Source organism: Rhinatrema bivittatum, chromosome 8 (assembly GCF_901001135.1).
Source record: "Rhinatrema bivittatum chromosome 8, aRhiBiv1.1, whole genome shotgun sequence".
NCBI lineage: Eukaryota > Metazoa > Chordata > Amphibia > Gymnophiona > Rhinatrematidae > Rhinatrema > Rhinatrema bivittatum.
Genome location: NC_042622.1, coordinates 187,951,009 through 187,974,637, shown reverse-complemented (window position 1 = coordinate 187,974,637; position 23,629 = coordinate 187,951,009). Strand labels below are relative to the sequence as shown.

Here is a 23,629-nt window from a genome sequence, read left to right as displayed (position 1 = left end):
AACCTGTGCGTGTAAGGCCGTGGCCTAGATTTGAGTGCATATTTGCGCAGATTCTTGTGTGTGTAAGGCCGCGACCTAGACCAGAGCGCTTATTTGCGCAGGTATTTGTGCACATAAGACTGCAACCTAAACTTGAGTGCATATTTGCTTAGCTACTTGTGCGCGTATCACCATGGCCTATATGAATGCGTATATGCACATGTAGTTGTGCGTGTATGACTGCAACCTAGTCTTGAGCGCGTATTTGCACACGTCCTGGAGGGGTGTGCATGTACGCCCAGGTGGCATTGGTTTGCGCACAGGAGGCTACCTAGAGTCGAAGTTCAGGAATATGTCCAAGCGCTTTGCTGTCTGTGAGGCTTGCCGTTTGATAGCAATTCAGTCCTCACTCTCTTTCCATTTGTGTCAGCGCTGTTTAGATGCGATTTTACTATTACAGCTTTTGCCCATGTTGGGACATCCCCTATGGTGTCTCTGGATGGGGAGTAGTGGGAGGTGAGGCAATGGTCAGTTCTCCCTTGTTCCCAAGGGCAGAAGCTTCCCTGAGAGAGGTTGGAGAGAGCAAGGGTAGGCCTGTGGGCTCCAATATAGATCCCTCCTCCTCCTGGGTGGAATGTTTCCAGTGTCTGCAGACCTTTCTGTAGGGGTGCCCAGTGAAGGCGAAGCAACCTACTATGTAGGGATCACGTGCTCAGGCCTCCCATTTGTCAGTCACGGTGGGCAAATGCTGCAGGGAGGCAGTCCCTGGTAATGTTCAAGGGGATGTGGATCATGAGACATCAGAGGATTCCGATGGGGAATTGGCTTTCTAACCTCTAGAAGAGGGAGAAATTGCATATGATTGAGAGCCGCTTTGAACTCTATTCAGATTTTTTTCTTTTTTTCACAGAGATTTCTTGCTGAGTTTGTTGGCTCAGACCCCGAACACGTTCGGTGTGGCCCAAGTCTGTTGGCTCTAACCCTGAACATGCTTAGTGTGGCCGGAAGTCAATTTTAAGTTAAGCATCCTGTTTCTTTTCCCCTTGTATCAAGTTCAAGAGATACTGGATTTAAAGAAGGTAAATGCAGCTCTCAAGGTTCTCCGTTTCCTCATGGAAACTCTGAGGTCCGTCATAGCAGCGGTTCGCAAGGGAGAATTCTTGGAATCTCTCACCTTGACAGAGGCATATCTGCACATAGCCATCAGGCCGAAGCACCAGAGATTCCTGAGATTCATGGTCCTAAGGGAACATTTTTAGTTATGAGCCCTTTCCTTCGGCTGGCGACGGCTCCACGTACCTTCAAAAAGGTGATGGTGGTGGGAGCAACCACATGGAAAAAGGAGGGTGTGTTGCTGTATCCATATCTGGATGACTGGCTTATTTGTGCAAAATCAAATGACCTCTTTTGACAATCAGTACAAAATGTACTGATGCGCTTGAAGTTTCTTGGATAGGTGGTGAACCTAGCAACGAGCCATTTAGTCCTCTTGTAAACTCTGGAGTATCTGGGAGTTCAGTTCGACACACTGGTGGAGAGAGTGTTTCTCATGGAGAGAGATTGCTGAAATTGCAGAGTCAGATTAGGCTTCTGCTAGAGCTTTTGGTGCCCAGGGTTTGGGACTATTTACAGGTCTGGGTTCCTTGGCATCGACATTGGAATTAATGCATTGGGCGTTCACACATATGCGGCCTCTGCAGGGGGCTGTTCTCCTGCTGGAATCCGTTTTTTGAAGAGTTTCATCTTCCTCTTCCATTAGAGGAGGAAACCAGTCTTTCATGGTGCTTACTTACACCAATCTCGAGCATGGTACAGAATGGGAGATTCTGAATTGGATAATAGTCACCACCAATGCAAGCCTCTCTGGATGGAGGACAGAGTGGCAAGATCAGTCAGTGCAGGGCCAGTGGTTGAAACAGGAGGCATCACGGCCTATCAATCGGTTAGAGACAAAAGTGGTGCATTTTGCATTGCTTGCCTGTCTGCCAAGGCCATCCAGTACAGTATGTTCTTATGTTCTTATGTCCTATCAGACAATGCAATGAAGGCGGAACCAAGACTCAGGCAGTGGCTTGAGAGGCCCAGGAGTTGATTCTCTGAGCAGAACAGCACTTAGAGCGGCTGGCAGCATCTCACATTGCTGGAGTGAACAACGTTCAGGCGGATTTTATCAGTTGTAGAAAGTTAGACCCAAGGGAATGGCAGCTGTCAGAGGCAGTGATGTGTCTCATTCACAGAAGATGGGGATATCCTGACCAAAGAGAGTACCAAGAAATCACGGTTTATAGCTGCTGAACATAACAAATACAAAGAAATCGGAGCTCTAGTGCTACCATGGACTTCAGGGATTCTTCTTTGTCTTCCCTCCCGTGGCCTCTGGTGGACAAGGGATTACAGCGGATAGAGAAACATTCAGGAAACATGATCCTCGTAGCTCCAGAGTGGCCACATCAACCATGCTTCCCAGATCTGTGTTGCATTGGTGGTGGACCCTTGGCCCGAGGTGGGGTTGACGCTACCCATGGGGCAAGCCCCACGGGTCCCTACTGTCGGAAGGCAGAGCAGACCAGGAGACAGAGGCAACTGGAGCTTCGCCAATACCAGCCCTCGTTCCCTGCAGGTTGAGCCCTTGGGTGCCGGGGTCGGCTGGTCTTAGGCGGGCCTCCGTCAGACAACTCCCAGTGAATGTTATAGCAGGTAGCCAGGGACCAGCAGCGGTATCAGAAGGACCAAGGCAGTTCCGGACGAGGCAGGGATCCAGAGGCCAGGGCGGCAAGGATGGGCCAGAAACAAGAATAGGTGGTGCCCGGGCAGCAGAAGGCCGAAATCTAACAAGGTCAAGTTCAGAGGAATACCTGTGGTAAAGTCAGGGATAGGCTGGAGTCTGGGCAAGTGACAAAGCTAGGCAAGGTACAGCAGAGCAAGGGTCAAGGCGGGAATCAGTCCAGAGCTGAATCCAATGAAGCAAGGGTCAAAGCCAGTAATCAGTCCTGAGCGTAGTCCAATGAAGCAAGGGTCAAAGTCAGTAATCAGTCCTGAGTGTAGTTCCAACAAAGTGAGGGTCAAAGCCAGTAGTTAGTCCTGTGCGTGGTCCAATGAAGCAAGGGTCAAAAGCCAGTAGTCAGTCCAACGCAAGGCTAGGTAGGAACCAGGAACGGAGTTAGGAACAGGAAGAGCAACGAGCACACGACAAGTGTGGAGACCTGTTGCCAAGGCAAGGAACGAGTGGCAAGCCCTGCCTTAAGTAGTAGGGCCCGATGATGTCATCATCCGGGGCCACGGGTGAGATTCCCACCGCGGCACCTTTAAAGGTAGAAAAGGCGCACCTAGGAGGAAGCAGGACGCTGGACGGCGTCGTCTCCTCACAGCACACTTGGGGAGACCCGCCAGGAACTGGAGGAATCCGTAGAGGATCAGGGAGAGCCTGAGGAGGCAGCAGGGGTGCGGGAGCACAGGCGGCTAACCACCGCCACCAGAGAGGATGGGCCAGGTCTGGGAGCCGGGCGCCAGAGGTGAGTAGGCTCGGTTTCGAGCCTGCCGTGGCCAGGACATGCAACAATCTGATCAACATGGCCATAGATGGGCCCTGAGGTTCGGACATCGGTCAACTATTTTCCACTAGGGCTCAATATTTTTGGGTCAGGCAGTTCACATCTGCCTCATGGCTTCATTTCTGAGAGGAGACAACTGAGATGGAGGGGATATTCCGAAGCAGTTATTTCCACCTTCTTCATCCTTGACGTATGTGCGAATTTGGAGGATCTTTGAGTCCTGGTCCTCTGTTGACGGAGTGCAGCCTCAGTCTGTTCAGACAACGGTGTCACATATTTTGGCTTTTCTTCAGAGAGGTTTGGTCAAGGGACTGGCCTTTAACTCTCTGAGTGTCCAGGTAGTGACATTGGGTTGTCTCTGGGGTAAGGTGCAAGGGTTTCCTCTGCTGGCACATCCGGATATTCTATGTTTCCTTCAGGGAGCTAAGAACTTGTGTTCTCAGGTGCGGAACATTTATCCATCTTGGAATCTGAATCTAGTCCTTAGAGGATTGTATGAGGCTCGGTTTGAACCACTAAAGAGAGCTATGGTTAAGGATTTGACTTTTAAAGTGATTTTCTTGGTGGCTATTTGTCTGGCCAGGAGAATTTCAGAGCTCCAGGCTGTTGTGTTGAGATCCCTTCCTACAGATGTCTGATTCAGGGGTATCTTTATGCATGGTGCCTTCTTTTCTGCCTGAGGTAGTCTCAGCGTTCCATCTTAGACAGTAGAGCTTCCAGCTTTTATGGATTTGGATTCCTCTGTGTCTCATGCGGAGGAGTTGTTGGAGGTTTTCAGTGCTGATTGCTTATGTTAAATTTGGGAAACAAGTTTTCTATTGTCTTTTTAAGGCAACTTCACCTTCTTCCAACTTATTGGAGGGGAGCGGGTTTGCTTAGAATCTTGCTTAGAAATTTATGGTTGTTGCTTTCATCTTGACTCGGGTATAGGTCAATACTGAGGGACTGCATGTGGCACGCTGAGTTATGTACTGTGTCAGTGAAACTTTCTCTGTCTCCATCTGCTGGCAGGGAGGCAAAACCCAGTAATCTGGACTGATCTGTGGTACTGGAACGAAAATTAGCAGGTAAGAACCAATTTTCCTTTCTGTGAGTTGTTAAATGTTTTATTGACTTATGTCTTGTTTGTATGGAATTGTTTGACTAGTTTTGATGTTATATTTATTTTTATTTTATGTAACCTGCTTGGTATGGTCTTTATTATAAAGTATATAAAAACTTTTAATAAATAAATTCTGTGGTTAATTCTTCCATGGTCGTACAGTGTCATTTGTTCATCTAGATTCTGGATCATGTTCTCATACCTGACAACCCACCAGCCATCAAGCAGCTTATGGATCACTTCTATGGTCTCTCCTTCTTTCAGAGTCAACTCATCATCCTGGTCAGCTGTGTAGCCCGTGATAGTTACATACAGCTCACCTGTAAGCAAGAAAAAAAAACAAGCTTATATTTTAATAGTTAGCTGACATATGGTGAAATTTACCCCTTCCCTCCCCTTGCTGAATGCTAGCACTCTTCTCTAGCCTAACCCAGCACCTCCATTCTTGCCACCCATCAGATCCTCTCTATCTTTATTGGTTCAGGGGGCTGTGCTTTCTGGGTCTGTCAGGCCTTTTGCTCTGTGAGGCTCGTTGTCTACAGCCATGGAGCTTTGCAAAATATGTGTGGTTGACTGTAGAGGGCACCTCTCTGGCAACCACCATCGAAAAAGCATGAGATCTACCAGATTGACACCATCCTGCTGCAGCTAAGGTATTAATACATGCATTAGCTGATAACTGTTGAAAATTCAATAAAGGGGATGTCTAAATGGAGATGCTCAGCACTCTTCCTCCAGACTAATCTCAGCATTCTCTGCCACTCCTCTTCATCTGAACCACAGATTCTTCACCCCCAGATCTCAGCACGCCCTGATCCCAAGACAGTCTAATTCTCCCCAGTCTGAAGTAGCACTCTTTAACCCCCACTCTCCAGTACGACCTCAACATTCTGACCCCACCTCTCTAGCCTGGCCCAGCACTTACCAACATACCCTCTCCACCCTTACCTCAGTCCATTCTGATCTCCCTCCCCAACCTGACCCCAGAACAATCTGATCCCCTCCACCTCCCAGCCAAGTGCTCGCTGACACCCACTTCCCAGCCTGACCTCCACACTCTCTCTCTCCCCCCCCCCCGGCACTTTCAATGCATTATTTCGGACCATCACTGATAGAATCTGACAGGCTGCAGAAGAATGGCAATGGCAGGCTGGAGGCAATGAAAAACACATGAGGTAAGTGGGTAATCATCGGGGGGGGGAGTCATAGAGGGAAAGTGTGAAAGCAATGCATACGGAGCCTGAACATCAAACCACATTGCCAGTGTCCATCTTTTCGATTTCCATTGATGAGAAGGCATCATCATCACTTGGGCTCATGCGAGTGTGGTTGGGAATAGGCTGGGAAGCAGCAATGAATGATTGTCGGGGATGTCCTCAGGAGACTCTGTGTTTCTTCTTTATTCTTTTTTCCAGGGAAGCCACCTTCTCCCACCTCCCTCCCCTCTCTCAAAGAGCTCCCTCACTTGAGTTTGAGGAGCTCCAAAGAGTGACCCCCACTTCCCCTCAGCCCCTGGTGCAGATGAGAACCAGTTAAAAAAACATTATCCTGCCCCTGATACACAGAGATAGATAGAGAGAATGAATAAGATTGTGGGGGACCGGTGTGCAAAATGGTTTGTAAGGTAATGGTCAACTGACTTTCCAGCTTATTTCTGAGTGCACTCACTGAGCAATGTTACATCCCTGTGGGGTTCACGGTACAGAAAGATTGAATAGTCTTAGAACAATCGAAGATTTATGTGAGGATACGGGACGAGTCGTTTAAGTCTCCAGTGCAAAGCATCTTTAGATAATAGTACCCAAATAGCTTGTCAATAAACAGAGTAGCCCTAATTTGCAAAAAAAATACAAAAAACTCCAAAACCACACCAGTCCTCGCACCCAGTGTAAAGATTGTGAGCCCTCTGGGTCAGGGAAACACCTACAGAACCTGAATGCAATCTGCTTTGAAGGGTCTGGAAGGTGGAATATAAATCAAATAAATGAATAAATACACACAGGGCTGGCTCTAGGCCGACTGGCACCCTGTGCCATAACTGAAATTAGTGCCCTGCTCAACATCAGCTCCAGCACAGTACTCCCTCCTGCGGCAGTGGTGATGGCTCTTGCACAGTATACCCACCCCTTCCCCACCCTCTGTCCAGCAGGAGTACCCCCTGTGCCTTTCTCTCTTTCCTTCTTCCCACATTACCCACCCTCTCTCTCTCTAGTTCTCTCTCCTCCCCTTTCCTGCCCCAGCAGTTAACCCTCTCTTCTTTCTCCCCTTCTCTCCTCCCAGCAGTCTGATTCTTCACCTGCCACCGCAGAAGGAAGTCTCCTTCCTCCTGCACAGCGTTCCCACGTCTTTTTCATGCAGTCATGATGTGGAAAGGAGGGGGAGGGAGGGGACAGCAGTAGCCCTGTGCTGCCAAACAGGTTTCACCCCCAAAAGCCAGCCCTGACTACACATCCCAGTGCATAGACAGTACCAGTTACAGAGGGTTCTTGGCTCGGGTCTCTGTGTTCTGAATAGTCATTGCACTGTAAGTTGTATGCTCAGGTTTTTGAGCAATGTAAGAACATAAGAACATGCCATACTGGGTCAGACCAAGGGTCCATCCAGCCCAGCATCCTGTTTCCAACAGTGGCCAATCCAGGCCATAAGAACCTGGCAAGTTCCCAAAAACTATGTCTATCCCTGTTACTGTTGCTAGTAATAGCAGTGGCTATTTTCTAAGTCAACTTAATTAATAGCAGGTAATGGACTTCTCCTCCAAGAACTTATCCAATTCTTTTTTAAATCCAGCTACACTAACTGCACTAACCACATCCTCTGGCAACAAATTCCAGAGTTTAATTGTGCGTTGAGTGAAAAAGAAATTTCTCCGCTTAGTTTTAAATGTGCCCCATGCTAACTTCATGGAGCGCCCCCTAGTCTTTCTATTATCCAAAAGAGTAAATAACCGATTCACATCTACCCGTTTTAGACCTCTCATGATTTTAAACACCTCTATCATATCCCCCCTCAGCCGTCTCTTCTCCAAGCTGAAAAGTCCTAACCTCTTTAGTCTTTCCTCATAGGGGGAGCTGTTCCATCCTCTTTATCATTTTGGTCGCCCTTCTCTATACCTTCTCCATCGCAACTATATCTTTTTTGAGATGCGGCGACCAGAATTGTACATAGTATTCAAGGTGCGGTCTCACCATGGAGCGATACAGAGGCATTATGACATTTTTTGTTCTATTAACCATTCCCTTCCTAATAATTCCCAACATTCTGTTTGCTTTTTTGACTGCCCCAGCACACTGAACCGACGATTTCAATGTATTATCCACTATGACGCCTAGATCTCTGATTTGTTACCTTCATAGTTGGGCTCCGGTTCTTCCAGTTCATCAGGACTATCTAGGGGCTCCAGATAGGCTGCTGGTACCCAACCACGTTTGTTCTTCAGTTGACAGAACCACCAGCCTAAGGACAAAGGAAGCAGTGATGTTATAATGCAGGGATATATCACCTGGCTGAACAGCCCTGGCATCCCTGCATTTTGTACTCAGATGAAGAATCAGCAAGTGCAGATTAGCACACACGCTATGAAGTAGCTTTTGTTCAGTTTTTATGTACATGTTTTATGCAGATGTACCCTGCCTTGAACTGTGAATGAGTTGTGAGCAATACATTTTTTCTTTAATAAATAAACCTATAGAATTAAGTTCAAAATTCTTACCATTGTGTTCAGATGTTTACATAAGGGCCGGCCTCAACACTTATCTGATTTCTTGCTTCCCTATATAAGCCTAATAATGCTCTTCAGTTCCTCACAATCAGGCTGATGCAATATAGTGCACTTGGCAGAGTGCACAGCTTTACACGTGCTCAGACATACATTTTAGACGTGTGTCCAAAACCCCTCATGCAACAAGGAGATTAGTGCATCCAAAACACGTGTCCAAACCAGCGCATAGCTAATAGCGCTCATCACATGTACATTCATGTTGATAAGGCTATTAGCTATTACTCCCGGATGCAAAAAAAAAAAAAATGTGTGCTGGACGTGCACATTTTTACTCTCAAAAATTAATGCATTAATTCTTGAGAAGCACCAAAAGTGATATTGTGGTGATATTAAGTTGGAGGAACTGAAAAAGGAGAACAGGAAAAAAAATGTCGCCGGCGGTCAGGTTAGGAAAACGGACTCTCAGTTAACGAGCATGCATTTTCCTAATCCGTGGCTGTGCACAGGTTAGGAAAACAGATGCTCGTAAAAACTGAGCATCCATTTCCCTAACCTGTACTGACAGCCACCTCTCCCGGGCGCCTGCTGCAGAGGAGGCGCTACGAGCACACAATTTCCCCTAGTGCCTCCTTTGTATCACGGCAGCCCATTTAAATATTAAATCGGGCGCCCGGGAATGGTGGTTCAGCGCGCATTAAGAGAGCGGGTGCTCAATCATGAGCGCCTGTTTTACTCGTGCTGATATTGCATCGGTCTGATTGAGATTTACTCGTTATTCCCTCAGCCACGGTAATAAAGGCTCAAAATCAGCCTTTTAACACCTTTACTTTGGAATGTCCTTCCTTCTCATCTAACGAAGGAAAAAAATCTATTTAAACTTCTGGAAAGGGCTCAAAACTTGTTTTCTTTTACCCCACAAGCCTTTGGGGGTTAGCAGGCCTATCAGTACTGTCACTGTTTTCATGTGAATCATTAATATATATAGAACCTGTTGCCTTTTACAGTTATAGGTTTTGTAATGTTTTTATTGTGACTATATGTTTTGATTAGTTTTTATTTTAGTTACTTTGTATTTTTAGAATTATTCTAAATTAAGTTGTTAATTTTACTGATTGCTGTCTTATTTTTCTATTACCTATATATATATATATTGTATTTTAACGTATTAGTTGTTATAAACCACACTGATGTTTTGCTGGAATTGCAGTTAATCAAATCAACAAACTAAGGGGGTCATTTACCAAGCGGATTGCATGTGAAAAGTTCCTTATCGCGTGCGATACCAAAATGGGGGCGGAGTCGGGGCGGCATCAGCCCTGGAAGAGGAGGAGTCGGGGCGGCACCAGGGCTGACTCCACGAAGACTGCACCGAAAGCGAAAGGTAAGCACCTTTATCACTGTCAGTTTCACGCCGAATAACTATCTTTTATGGTGTAGTTATTCGGCTTGACGCCAGCAGCGATCGCACCGCAGAGGTGCGATCGCTGCCTGCTAGCGCAGGACCACCCCCTGCTTCACCCCCCCGTTACTGCGGAATTCAAAGAGCCCGGCGGTATTAGTAAATGCAGCCCTAAAACGAAACTATTACGCTGTTTCTAATTTGCTTGAATACCATAGGAAATCCCGCCTAGGGGTAAGGTTGTTGCAGGACAGGAAAGCGCCAATGGAAAACGGAGACAAAAGTAATTCTACCGTTTTCGCTCTTCTCGATGACGTCCACGATGTCTCCGGTACTGAGGGCCAGCTCAGTTTTGGAATTCTTCTCGTAGTCGGCTAGGACTCGGTAGGTCTGCAGGATGATTGGCCCAGTGATCTCTTGTGAAAAAGAAGGAACAGGGGTGGCTATTAATAAAACAGCAAACCCTTTTCATTCACCTTTTCTCTTTTTCCAATTCCCATACAACACACATCTTTATCGAAAGTCTTCATACTCTAACACAGCCACAATATGCTAGAAATGCTTCCTATTGCATTATTATTACATTATTATAATAATATTACAATTATAAAGCACCAGAACAGAACACTGTGGGCTTTTACCTGCTACATTATTATTGGTGGCGTCCTTTGGCAATAAAAACGTCTCAGGTTTCCGGATCCTAAACAAATTGAGAACCGATTATGCATTAATGTGGTCAGACTCAACCTGGTTTCACATTCTGAGCTTTAGCTACTGCACTCAAAGTGCTGGGGTGTCTTGTAAATTTTCAAAAACATCAAAGGCATCCAGCCAACCAAACAGTTGGCACCCCACCCCTCCTGTAAAATGTCCAGCGAAGTCGGCACACCTAGTGGAGTAACATAAGAACATAAGAAATTGCCATGCTGAGTCAGACCAAGGGTCCACCAAGCCCAGCATCCTGTTTCCAACAGAGGCCAAACCAGGTCACAAGAACCTGGCAATTACCCAAACACTAAGAAGATCCCAAGCTACTGATGGAATTAATAGCAGTGGCTATTCCCTAAGAAAACTTGATTAATAGCAGGTAATGGACTTCTCCTCCAAGAACTTATCCAAACCTTTTTTGAACCCAACTACACTAACTGCACTAACCACATCCTCTTGCAACAAATTCCAGAGCTTTATTGTGCGTTGAGTGAAAAAGAATTTTCTCCGATTAGTCTTAAATGTGCTACTTGCTAACTTCATGGAATGCCCCCTAGTCTTTCTATTATTCGAAAGTGTAAATAACCAAGTCACATCTACTCGTTCAAGACCTCCTATGATTTTAAAGACCTCTAACATATCCCCCCTCAGCCATACCCAGCACTGTCCTAAGAAGGGGAGGGGAAGGCCTTCTCACCCTTTGGATTCAGTCTGAGACCACGTGAGCCCAAAAAAGAAGGGGATGGCTCCATATTGTCCAACCACTACAGGCCATGGGGAGCTTTTTCTTGATGCATTTTTTTTTTTTTTTAAGAATACAACAAAGGGAGGGCAATTTTGATTTACTCTGGTAAAAGGGCTGAAAGAAAACTGCCCGCCCGCTAAAACCATGCCCAGGGATCAACAATGCACAAACGTTTTCCCGGATAAGTTTTCAAAGGGAAGAGGGGTGGGTGGTTGTTTTTTTTTTTTTTTCCGCCTTTGAAAAGTGGAACAAAGCCCCCCCAGGTAAAACTGCCCAAGGACTCGGCAGCCACGCAAGCACTTTGGCAAGCTGCCCCCTCCCTCACCCCGGCCTGGCGACCCTTGTAGGTGTTTTACAGTAAAGTTCCTGGGCACTGCACTCACTGGCTGTCGGTAGACACGTTCAGGTCGTTCGGTCTGACCGTGAAGAAGTTCAGAACGTGGGCGCACCGGGAGATCTTGGACGGCAGATTTATCAAGGCGTAGCAATAGTCGGCCAGCGTACCCTGTCTGCTCTCCGTGGACTTGTGGCCGTCAAACCACTTTGGTGCTGAAACGGAGAGATCAGAGACTCTGTGTGAGGTTAGATGCTCCCTGTGACCCTGGGCAAGTCACTTCTTCCACTGACTCAGGTACACACTTAGGAGGTCATGTACTAAGCATTTTTTCCCATAGACACAAACTGGGAGAAGGACTTTATTTATTTATTTATTTTATTTTATTTATTTATTTATTTTATTTATATCTTTTTTTATACCGAAGTATAGCTGTGTGCCTTCACCCCGGTTTACAGAGTAACAACATTATACAATGAACATGTTATAAGAAATAACGCAGTACAGATAACAGAACTATAACATCTCGGCAAAAGGCAGAGTATAACATGTTATCAGGAGACAATTTAAGACTTGGTTATAAGATACTTATTAAAGGAACTTTAGGGTTCAAGATGAAAAATTGATATTAATCATAGCAGTCCGTGAATGATTGTCTAAACAACCATGTTTTTAGTTCTTTTTTGAAGGTTTTGGAATCTCTGATAGAACTTATGTATCCTGGGATGGAGTTCCATTCTGTCGGTCCAGCTATCGAGAAGGCTCTATGTCTTGTAGCGGATAGTTTCGCAGATGACAGTGGGGGAATGATTAGTTGTAATTTGTCAGAAGACCTTGAAGAGCGGGGTGATTTGTGACTTGCAATCATGTTATCCAGACTTCAGTAAATAAGCCCCTTAGATCGTAAGCCCCCTGAGGACAGGGAAATACCTTCAGTACCTGAATGTGATCTGCTCTCAAGGGCTGACCAGTCACAAAAGGTGGCTTATAAATCCAAAATTAAATGTCTTCAGAAACAAAGAAATAGATCAAGATACAAAAATGTTTACAAAAATGTAGTTGCTCAGGTGGTTATTGCATATTTAAATTATTTCCCTCATGCAAATAATATTAATATTTGCTAGTTATACAATGCTAATCTACACAGTCTCATAAAAGACAGTGTTCCTTCCCCACTGGGCTTACAAGCTGCTGGAATTCAAGGAAGGTTAAATGACTCATGCAGCCTGCACAGGGAATAGCAGATATGGGAATTTAGCTGTTACCTGCCAAGCCACATTGCGTAAGAACATAAGAAGTGCAATGCTGGGTCAGATGAAGGGTCCATCAAAGCCAGAATCCTGACTCCGACGTTGGCCACTCCCGAGCCCTTGGAAGTGACTGGCAGATCCAAATGGGGAGAGCTGTTCTTTGCTGCTCACTCTGGGCCAGATTTTAAAAGCCCTGCGTGTGTAAATCTGGCTGGATTTATGCGTGCGGGGAGGGGGGGGGAGGTGTTACGCGCGCCGAGCCTATTTTGCGTAGGCCCAGTGACGTGCGCAAGCCCCGGGATGTGCGTATGTCCCGGGGCTTTGAAAAAGTGGCAGGAAGGGGGCGGGGGCGTAGGTGGGGGACTGGTCCAGGGGCGGGACCGAGGCCTCCGGTACAGCGGCCATGTTGGAGGATCAGGCGTAAATAAGAAAATAAAGGTGGGGGGGATTTAGGTAGGGCTGGGGGCGAGTTAGATAGGGGAAGGGAGGGGAAGGTGGGGGGAGCAGAAGGAAAGTTCCCTCTGAGGCCGCTCCTATTGACCCCCTTGCGTGCGCCGAGCACTAGGGGAGCCCCGATGGCTTTCCCCATTCCCTCCCACTCCCCCCCACCTTCCCCTCCCTTCCCCTATGTAACCCGCCCCCAGCCCTACCTAAATCCCCCCTCCGGCCCTCTCAGAAGAGAGAAGTGGTGATCCCTCATGTCTACCTGGCTAATAAATGTTAATGGACCTGCTCTCCAGAAACTTGTCCAAACCTTTTTTTTAAACTCAGCTAGGTTATTTATGCTAGCTTAAATATTTATTTAACAATGTTCTTTTATTCCGCTTAATTGGGTAGAAATCATTCAAAGCAGATCACAGTATAAATAAATCATCGAGGTAAAAGACGAACTCTACAAAATGGTTTTAAAAACTTTGCAGATGTCTGAAAAGTCATTCCTCAAAAAGGATTGGTAGGGGAGGGAGCCAAGAGTCAACAAAGGCCTGTGAAAGAGTAGAAAGCCTGCAGCTTCTTTCTGAAGATTTTAGAATCTGGTTCTTCTCAGACTTCTAGAGGAAGTGAATTCCACAGCGAGGGACCTGCAAACCGAAAGTGCTCACCTACCAGGCGAGCAGTCTTAATGGAAGGCAATACAACAGCTGCTTTTCTGCAGCGCCTGAGGAACATTGGAGGTGAGGTCGGGGATTCTGCAGTAAATCGGCAAAGTACTGCGGGGCATCCCCTGTAAGGACCTGGTGCACCAAAGTGAGCAACGGAAACGTTACCCGGGGCACTACAGGGAGACAATGTGGTTCTCAAACGGAACTGGGGGTGGATGGGGGTGGGGCTACAATTACCGCCACAGTGCGTTGGGGGGTGTAAGATTCAAAATCCTGGAATGACCAAGTCTCCTGACACATGTGACCAGATCGGTCATTTGCAAAGAAGGGACATGTGCGATTTTGAAAGCTGACACATCATCTTTGGAAAAAATCCTTCTGTTGGTTCAATAGCTGGTATTCAAAACGTGGGTCATTTGACAGCTTCAAAGCACTGTGTACCATTAGCAACCTTCCCAGGTGCGTTCTTACACTCTGGGACAGAGATACAGGGTAAAGCGCAGAGGTATGATGGGGAGGCAGTGCAGAGATCTAGTAACTGTGAGGGTTCTGGAGAAAACTGGGGAGCTTCTAGGACCCAGTAGTGACCAACCAAATGGATGTAGTGCATGAACTGTTTAGACCTCCCAGGCCGCCTCCTCAGATTTCATTTCTTGAAGCGAGAATGCGTTCAAGCTTTAATTGGGCAGTTTTCTCTTTCCAGTAGAATTATAGAAGAATGCCAGATTTCAGCCATGTGTTGTGGTTTCTGCAAGACTCAGAAAGCTTTAGTTCCTCTAAAGGCATTGCAACAGGAGAGAAAATCTTGCATCGCAATCCCCTTCTTTACTTTCGGTAACCAGCACTAACCTCTTACATTTAGGTAGAAGATTTCCCTTCCTGGCTGCACAAAGAAAGATCCTGGAAACCAGCAACGTGCCAATACCTGAGAATTCAGAAATGAGATCGCACGCAATCTCTTTCTTCAGATGCTAGGTCTATTATCTTGTAGTTTAACACTGAATTACCATCAAAAAGCCGGGGGGGGGGGTCTATCTGCCCTCCAGATCTACTCTACTTTCCTATTCTCAACTTTTGAAAACGTTTTGAATACGAAAGACGGGGCATTCCCAACCAAAACTATTTTGCGGTACTTCAGTCTGAACTCCTCATTACATATTGCATCCAACAAGGTGGGGGTGGGGGTGAGTAGCAGGGTGTTAATGAAAAATGAAGCAGATATTATACAAGTTCTCATCTCAGCTAAAAGGCCAAGCAGGGACTGCCCCCAACCACTGCACTTTGATCTTAGTCAAAAAGAGGTGACCTTGATCTTGTTTGTGATTTATCACCAGATGTAGTACAGATGTGAAGCAGACGAACTCAGATTCCTCTTAGGTTGGGATACCCTTGACTGGGCTATCAACAGAAGCGAGCCAGAGGAGGATTGTGTGTGAGCTTTCATGACCACCCTCACATCTGAAAGGGGTATGTGGTCTTTTGAAAAAATAAAAATAAAGAAGGATTGTTGGATAACTCTATTTTGGACCAATAATTAAAAAAAAAATCCTTCACAACCTGCAAAGGCCCCCAGTGGTCATCAGAAAGACCTTACATGGATTCTACCAATTCCAGAGAACTTTTGTCTTACCTGGCAAGTGAGGGATGGTCCTGCTCTCCGTGCTAATATCTCCAGATTCAATGGGAAACATCTCCTTTAAAGATTTCTAGTGTTGGAGAGTATATGTTAGATTAGTCCTTTATATACAGTAAGTGTCAGATTCCTACACTTCAATCCACATTCATTACACAAGGACACCTAAATGTCAGACAAATTTAGAAAACTCTCTTTGAAGGGCAGCTTATAAATTGGTAGCAGGCAACAGAATATGATGGTAAATAAGGGCTGTAATGCCCCTCTAATCACCACAATTTTACTTTCTTTTGCAATGCTGTGAGCCAGAGTTGATCTCCAGCTAGCCCTTCACCTCTTCACAATGAAGTGCGCTCTGTACTTATCTTACGACCTCTTTAACTCTCTTACTGTTTTTGCCCCCTTGTAATATTTATATTAATCTCACAGAGTACAACATACCGGCAGCCACCGATCGCCATGAACTAACTAGATGTCAGCGTACTGCCTCAGCTTAGCATTACTCCAGCTTTTTGGTCCTAGCCTGTCTGAGGTTTTAACTCCACAAAAGATAATAATGGTAAAATGTAAGTCCTTCATAGAAACAGAGAATATGATGGCAGAGAAAGACCATTAGGCCCATCTGCTGTCTGCCCATTGTCATTCCTGGTGCAATGGCACAGACCCCAGTTGATCCTAATCTGCTACTAGTATTACTCTGGCTTTCCTTTCCCCTCTTCACAAGAGGGAATTTTCTGTGCTTGTCCCAGGCTTTCTTGAATTCTCTTACTGCTTGTGTCTCCATCACTTCCCCTGGCAGATTGTTCCATGCGTCCACCACCCTTTCCATGAAGAAATAGTTTCTGACTTTGTGGCTCCTGAGTCTACACCTCTGAAACTTGAAACTGTGACCTCTTATTCTAGCAATCTTTACTCTGAAAGGATCTTGCTTCCTGTGCCCAATTTAATACCTTTCTCCTATCCCTCTATCTCTTAGCTCCTCAATGATATACATAATTAGGTTCTTCAGTTTCATCCTCTATGGTTTTTGGGGTTGACCGTGCACCATTTTGGTAGCCTCTCTCTGGACGGCCTCCAGTCTCTCTATATCTTTTTGGAGGTTTGGACTCCAAAACTGAATACAATATTCTAGGTGAGGTCTCACCAATGATCTGTGCATTATTACCTCCTTATTTCCCGCTGATTTTGCCTCTCCCTATATATATACCCCAGCATCCCTTTGGCTCTGGCTACTGCCTTATCACACTATTTTTTTCTACCAGGATGTCATCAGGCATTATCAACCTGAGGTTTTTCTCCTGGTTGGTGCACATCAGTATCTCAACCTCTGTACCTCTTTCTCCCCTCCTCCATCCTCCTCATGTACTGCCCTGAGCTATCTGCATCCCAAATGCATGATTCTGCACTTTTCTTTTTACTTTGAGCCTTAACAGCCATGCATTTGTTCATCTCCTTCTTGAGGTTTCTGAGATCATTGCTCATTCTGCCTGTTCCCACAGGGGTGTCCACTCTGTTGCAGATTTAAATCTCTACCTTTTTAACCTCCTACCCCACCCTAGGAGCTGTCCTCGAGAATATCCTATATTGATTCTGATTTCTGTTTGTTTTGTTTTAAGTTGATCTTGCCTTGTATTGGGACTATGGAATCTCCACCAGATGTCCCTAGTTCCCAGTCCTCGGGTAGACAGCTGCGGAGGGACAAACCATTCATTATAACACCTCTCACAGAGGTTGCCTGGAAGTGGAAGTCCCCTAATTTCAAGGGGATGGGGCTAATCTCGGGGAGGTTCAGAAGGGAAGGATGGGTATCATGTGTGCTTTTCGACCTGCATAAGAGGAAATTGCAGGACCCCATGAGAGAAGAGATCCTGATTCAAGTTTTTCCAAGTTTTATATTTTTCCACCTTTCGGGAAAGGGAGAATTTTTCTTGCCCCTTCTTTTCTCTGAACGGTTTCCAGTATAGGTCTTTCCTCCTGGGAGGCCAGCCATCTACCTGTTGAAGAGGAACCATCACGGGAGGAACAAAACAACATCCAGAGACACCCAATGGAGTTTCCATCTTAGGACACAGGACACTGCCAGGTGAAGTTCGGGATTCAACGTGGACCTCTGGGGTAGTGGGGAGGGATCCAGTCACTGTTAGGATACCCCAGCCACTTTGGTACAATTATCATGAGGGATGTGCACATCGACAGAGTTAGAGAGCATGCAAATCCTGGCTCATGTAAATCTGGGAACACTGGAAGTATCTAGACACTTTATATTTTGCATTCACTGATCCTTTTAAGAGGAATTACAGTAAACTTGAATTTGAACACCCATCCAGTGAGTCCTGCCTGGTTTGTAAGTGTACCTGTCCTGGAGAAGTATGGTAACACACACACACACACACACAGGGAGTATCATTACTGCCCGTGCCATGAAGCTTTGCCTTCACTCCCATAGGAAGGGCCCACACATTGGGATCAAACAGACAGCTCCATTTATAAATCCAGGACAAAAGGTGACAGTTGGATGGTCAAGGCTGAAGCTCCTTTATAAGGTCCATTTTGGCAGAAGGAGATAATCTGAAGAGTATTAATCTGCATGAATCTGCTTCATGAGGTTCTGTACAATGTGGTGAACATTCATCTTCAGAATTGACTAGAGCAGTTCCTTCTGGGTTTTTCTTTATTAAATTGTTACCCAAAACTCACCCATTTCCCTATCCTCATGCTTTTAAGAGCAGTATCAGTATGAGTGTGCAAGACCTATTACTAGCTTACCACCAAGCAACCAAGCACAGATTTGATTCTCGTTTTAAGTCATGTCCCTGGGTCACCTGAAGGTTTTGTCTGATGACTTGCTTTATGCTTTTGACTGGACTAACAGGAGCACACATGTGCAAACGGCAATCGGTATACAAAAACCTTTAAAATAAATAAAAATAAAAATAAATAAATCTTTGCCCAAGGCCACTGCAAATGCCTAAAGTGACCCAACTTTCTTTGAGGTCAGTGACTCTGAATGGAAGGGTGGGGAGCCAGGTCACAAGACAAAGCCCCATTAGGAAAACTGAGACTGCAACACAGAGACAGTCAGTCTGTGGTTTGTTAATCTTCTCTAACTATAAAACAAACGGTCAGCATCATCTGAAAATCAGAAGCATTTTAGTTGTACAGACTTTACAGTATAAACTAGGAGGGGCAGTATAAAGAAAAATGTTAAAACCTAATTTGAAGGATTTCACTTTTGTTGTGGTTGTGGGTCACAGTGAGAAAAAAAATAGTTGGTTACTACAGTTTTGAGTGACCTATGCAGCTCTTCTCCACCCTGAATCTGGAAGAACATTTTACAGTTCTACCCTGCTCTGTGCTTCTTGGCGAGTGACAACTGAAGAATCAAATTCACTTCAACTGAGCATCCATCATGAACTGATAGAGAGTGTGCATTAAAAAACGTGGCCTCCATGGAGGTGGTGTGCTCAGGTTGCTGCTCCTGTGGCAACCCCTGTTGTCTAATTGGCAAAGGTTCCTAAAACTACTGCCCAGGATGGGGGAAAGGGCACACAGATTGATGCATTATTTGTATTTTTTTAGTTTTCCTTGTAAATTGATTTTTATTTTTATGCATGATTATTTGTAATTTTGCTGTGACTCACTGGAAGCATTTCAGCGATCCAGCATGAAAAAAACGAAATAAATAGAGCCGATACAAGAATCCCGCTGTTCATGGGCTCACAAGAATGCATAGGTCCCCTCCCCTACAGAGGGGCTACATTAGCATAGAGGCTTTCAATCTGCACCATAAAAATCTAAACCAGAGGTGGGCAAAGTGCAGTCCGAAGACCATGCCCAGCCTGTGGGGAATTTGGTCCATGGTGGTCAAGTAGGAGGTGAACAGCAGGAAATGACAGGATTAGCTCATCAGACCTCCAGGAGACTCCCCTCATCTACCCCCATGTGTCCCTGAGGCAAGAAGCTTGCCTGCCCCTTAGGTTCCTGTAATGCTAAAATAACTGTAAAACAAATGATGGGTTTTACTTACATGAAATTCATAGATCTCTGTAAATTTTCTGTACACAATTTTTTCTGTTAGATCTTGCCATTTCACAAGGAACATATAAACCTAGAGTATTAAAATAGGAAGTCAATTAAAGAGGCTGTATCAGAGTGAAAGCCAGTTTTACACCCTTGCATTAAAATGAAATGAAAAGTTTGCCATTTGTTACCTCAAGACAATGGTGAGAGTCAGAGTACCCGGGCTACCTTGGATTTTTCTTAGGCCTCCTCTAAATGGACTAACATTTTGACTTGCCCCATGGCTTAGGCCACAGTTTGTAGCTCTGTGGTGTGGGGTTTCAGGTTAAGACCCCCCCCCCCTGTCCCCTGGGGCTGGTCAGGCCTGCTCGCACTGCAGAAGTGGTGCACTCAAGTGAGAGGAAGAAGGAAGAATGGTTAATGGTTGCTATGACAGGCCAAGCCAAGGTACTGAGGGTGCACCTGCCTAGTCCTTAGACAGGCAGGTGCACCCTGAGTTTGCCATCCAGAAAAATGGAATAAAAAATGTGTAAAGCTATAATGCTGGGGGGGGAACCATATTTTGTGACACGGTTTACTGTAACAAAATAGCTGGCATCCAAAAAAAACAAACTAGATGCTGAACCTCAATGAGATATTAAAGATGAATCAACCACAAAAGAAGCCTATAAACTCACCTTAGAGGTAGCAGTGATAAATAAAGTAAAGATATAACCCAGAGTACCTCAACACAAGAGACATAGGAAGCTGACACAACCATCCTCAAGCAGTTGTACAATGTAGACTCAGAAAACATTAAAAAAAAAAAAACAAAACCCTCTGCGCATCACACCCATGCCCTGCATGTTTTCTGAAAGACCTACCAAAACCAAACCTATCCTCCCTATAAACACCTCCTTACAGCAAAGATATGCCCAGACTCATTAAATCCAACCCACATCAAACCTACACTGAAAAAAAAATCACTGGAAGCCTTGAAATATGCCAGCTATCGCCCAACATCAAACCCACTACACTGGTCAAACTCCTGGAAACTGTGGTCACCAGGCAACTATCTTGAAGAAACCAACAGATTGGACCCAGCCTGATCAGCTTTCCATTCAGTATACAGCAGAGAAAGCATTCTAGTATCCCTATTAGATTACATGCGACTAATTAAAGATCACGCCGGCTCAGATCTCCTGATTCTCCTTGATCTCTCTGCCACACTTGACATAGTTGATCACCAAATCATGCTGAGTAGGAAAAGAAAAAAAATGAAAATCTAATGTGACTCCTTCCTTACAGGCAAAACCCAAGTCAATAACTTGGAATGCAGAGATGTCCAAACCCTAGCTCCTGAAATGACATCTTTCCCCCAAGGCTCACCACTATCATCCATTTTATTCAATGTATACTTAACAATCCTTGTCACCATTGTAAGGAGATTTGGGCTTAAAGTAGATGTTTTTGCGGATGACAATTAAACCTTCATGTCAATATCAGACACCTAGGAAGAAACAACAACAATCCTAAACACTTGCTAAATGAGATTTCAATCTGGATGACTAAGAACCAACTCCTGATAAACAGAAAGAAAACAGAGATCCTATGGGTAAGCAAGTCACCATAGCCAGACAATGCCCAACCGTTCAGAAGATCAAGATATCACTCTGTACCCATAACAGGACGCCACACTGACCATGGTGAGCCAAACAAAAGCAGTGACAAAGAAGGGATTTTGATGCCTCTGAATGGCGAAGCAACTATGCCCCTTCTCATCACCAAACAACCTCAAAACAGCAATGGAAGCCATAGCATTTGCACACGTAAACTACCACGATGCCATCTACACAGAACTACAAAGAATGAACTGCAGGTGCTCCAAAATACCACTGCTAGAACAATCATGGGCAGCAAAAGATGGGAACAACTCCGCCCTTATGGCCGGCCTACACTGGCTTCCCATTTCACTGCGAATCAAAATTTAAGATACCATCACTCACATTCAAGGAGCAGAAAAATATTGGTTCCACATCTCTGACCAAAAAGATAAAAATGTCACCCAACAGTAGCAGCTAACCACCCCAAATGATCCAACTAATAAAAACTAGATCCAGAGCCTTCGGAGGTGCCGTGCCAGGTTTATGGAAAGCATTTCCCCATTCCCTCACCACCACCCACAATACATTGACGACTACTGGGACTTTTGGTGCTGACTCTAAATGTGGCTGTTAACCCAACAGGGTGCCATGTTCTGTAGTTTAATCCTCTGATTATCATTGACTAATCTTATAGAAAAACTGCAAAATTCAAATACCAGGAAAGAAAGGGACTCAGAAAACTCAACCTACATAAAAACCTTGATCTAAGTATGCACTACCTTGCATGCAATTTGCCGGCAATGTAACTCTCTATCTGCTTTGAAATGCAATGCATTTACTGTAATACTCCTCTAACCTGTGACCCAATATATCATACCGCAATATAAATCGACTTAATGGTAATGTGTGCCTCCCACCACAATGTTTGGCCTAACCTCCCACCTTGCTTGGAAACAGTCTTTCTGATCTAATCATCTGCTGACTAGCAGTGAAAGGCAATATAAAGATAGCAAGCTAAATTTATCTCTACTGGCCTATGTTGGCGTGCATGTGGCCTGTCAGGCTCCTAGGTTCATGTGTGGTGGACTTCTAAACATATTGATCTCTTCTGGAAAGCAGTGTTGAGGGTGTGTTACCTTATCCTGGGCAAGGAAATAACCCAGACCCCTGAGCTTATGGAAGAAACATACCCTCACGGCAGGACAAAGGAAACTAGCCGATCATTTAATTCATGCAGGACGATTTACCATCACGCTAATGTGGCAATCATCTCCTACACTGGCAAGATGGTTGCGGCAGGTGCATGAGATTGCTCTTGTGGACAAGCTCACTTACACTCTTAAACGGAAAATGTCAGCATAAGACACAATATGGTCACCCTATTGGGTTTTCAGGAGGACATTCCTTGTGTAATAGACGTACTTCAGCTGTCATTGAAAAAGGTTATGTTCTGCTGGCTTAGGTCTGGGTATAATTGCATAATATACATATTGGGCCGGATTTTAAAAGCCCTACGCGCGCCGGGCCTATTTTAAAAAGGCCTAGCGACGCCCGTAAAGCCCTGGGACGCGTGTAAGTCCCGGGGCTTTACTAAAGGGGCGGGGCGGGGCCAGAGGCTTTCAACATAGTGGCCATTGCTGCTGTGTCAGAGGATCACGTGCCAGCACGCTGCTGGCACTCGCAACTTGCGCCTGCCCGGAGGCGGGCGCAAAATGTATTTATTTATTTATTTGGATTTATATTCTGATTTTTGCATTTTTTCAGCACTTTAAAGTGGATTTCATTCAGACAAAGGTTGGGGGGGTTAGAGTAGGGCTGGGGGGGAAAGTTAGGGGAAGGGATGGGAAGGTCAGGCTAGGGGGGAGGGAACGGGGGAAGGCAGCGCGGCTCGGTGCACACAAAGTGCACAATTGTGAACCCCCTTGCGCATGCCGACCCCTGATTTTATAACGTGCGTGCGCCTGCATGCGTATGTTTTAAAACCGCGTGTCCATGTGCACGCGTATCTATTAAAATCTACCCCATAGTGTTTGCGGTCAGAACAGCATTGAGACACATTTACATGGAAAACATACAATAAAACCTGCCCCAATAACCAATGTTTCTTGGTGCATACCTTAGATGCAACTGGAAATATCCAGATTTCAACCATAAAACTATACCTAAAGAAAAACAAAACCAACCAAAAACGTGTCCCTCAGAGATTTCCACATCACCAGATCTCTCAGTTATTGCAGTAATGATTTAAACACTCAGTGTTGCAACCTTCTTCCTGAGAAGTTTGTTCTAAGCCTGCGGCCTTCATCTCGGATGGTAGGGAAAAGGCTCTGCTTATAGGAGGAAGGCCCTTCACTGGCACTTGAACATGCTCCCCAATTCCAGAGGGGAATTATTCCAAATCTTGGGAGAGTTAATAATTAGAACAGTCAGTTGTGTCTGGTGTTGTTTTCCCAATTTCTCCATTGTGTGTGGGAGAAACCCATGCTGGATTTAATCATTTCACTCTG

The 23,629-nt window shown here is 45.3% G+C and overlaps 1 protein-coding gene across 1 annotated transcript in view; it reads right to left on the bottom strand.

Moving 5' to 3' along the window:
* The window catches only part of NCF1 (neutrophil cytosolic factor 1), a 37,889-nt gene that overhangs the window by 11,933 nt on the left and 2,327 nt on the right, over positions 1–23,629 (bottom strand). The window contains exons 2-8 of the mRNA XM_029613557.1: positions 19,547–19,627; positions 15,517–15,592; positions 11,586–11,751; positions 10,391–10,449; positions 10,043–10,165; positions 7,978–8,085; positions 4,835–4,952 (exon numbers count right to left, since the gene is read on the bottom strand). Coding sequence (XP_029469417.1) covers positions 4,835–4,952; positions 7,978–8,085; positions 10,043–10,165; positions 10,391–10,449; positions 11,586–11,751; positions 15,517–15,592; positions 19,547–19,627 — 731 coding nt within the window. The remainder of the gene's footprint in view (positions 1–4,834; positions 4,953–7,977; positions 8,086–10,042; positions 10,166–10,390; positions 10,450–11,585; positions 11,752–15,516; positions 15,593–19,546; positions 19,628–23,629) is intronic.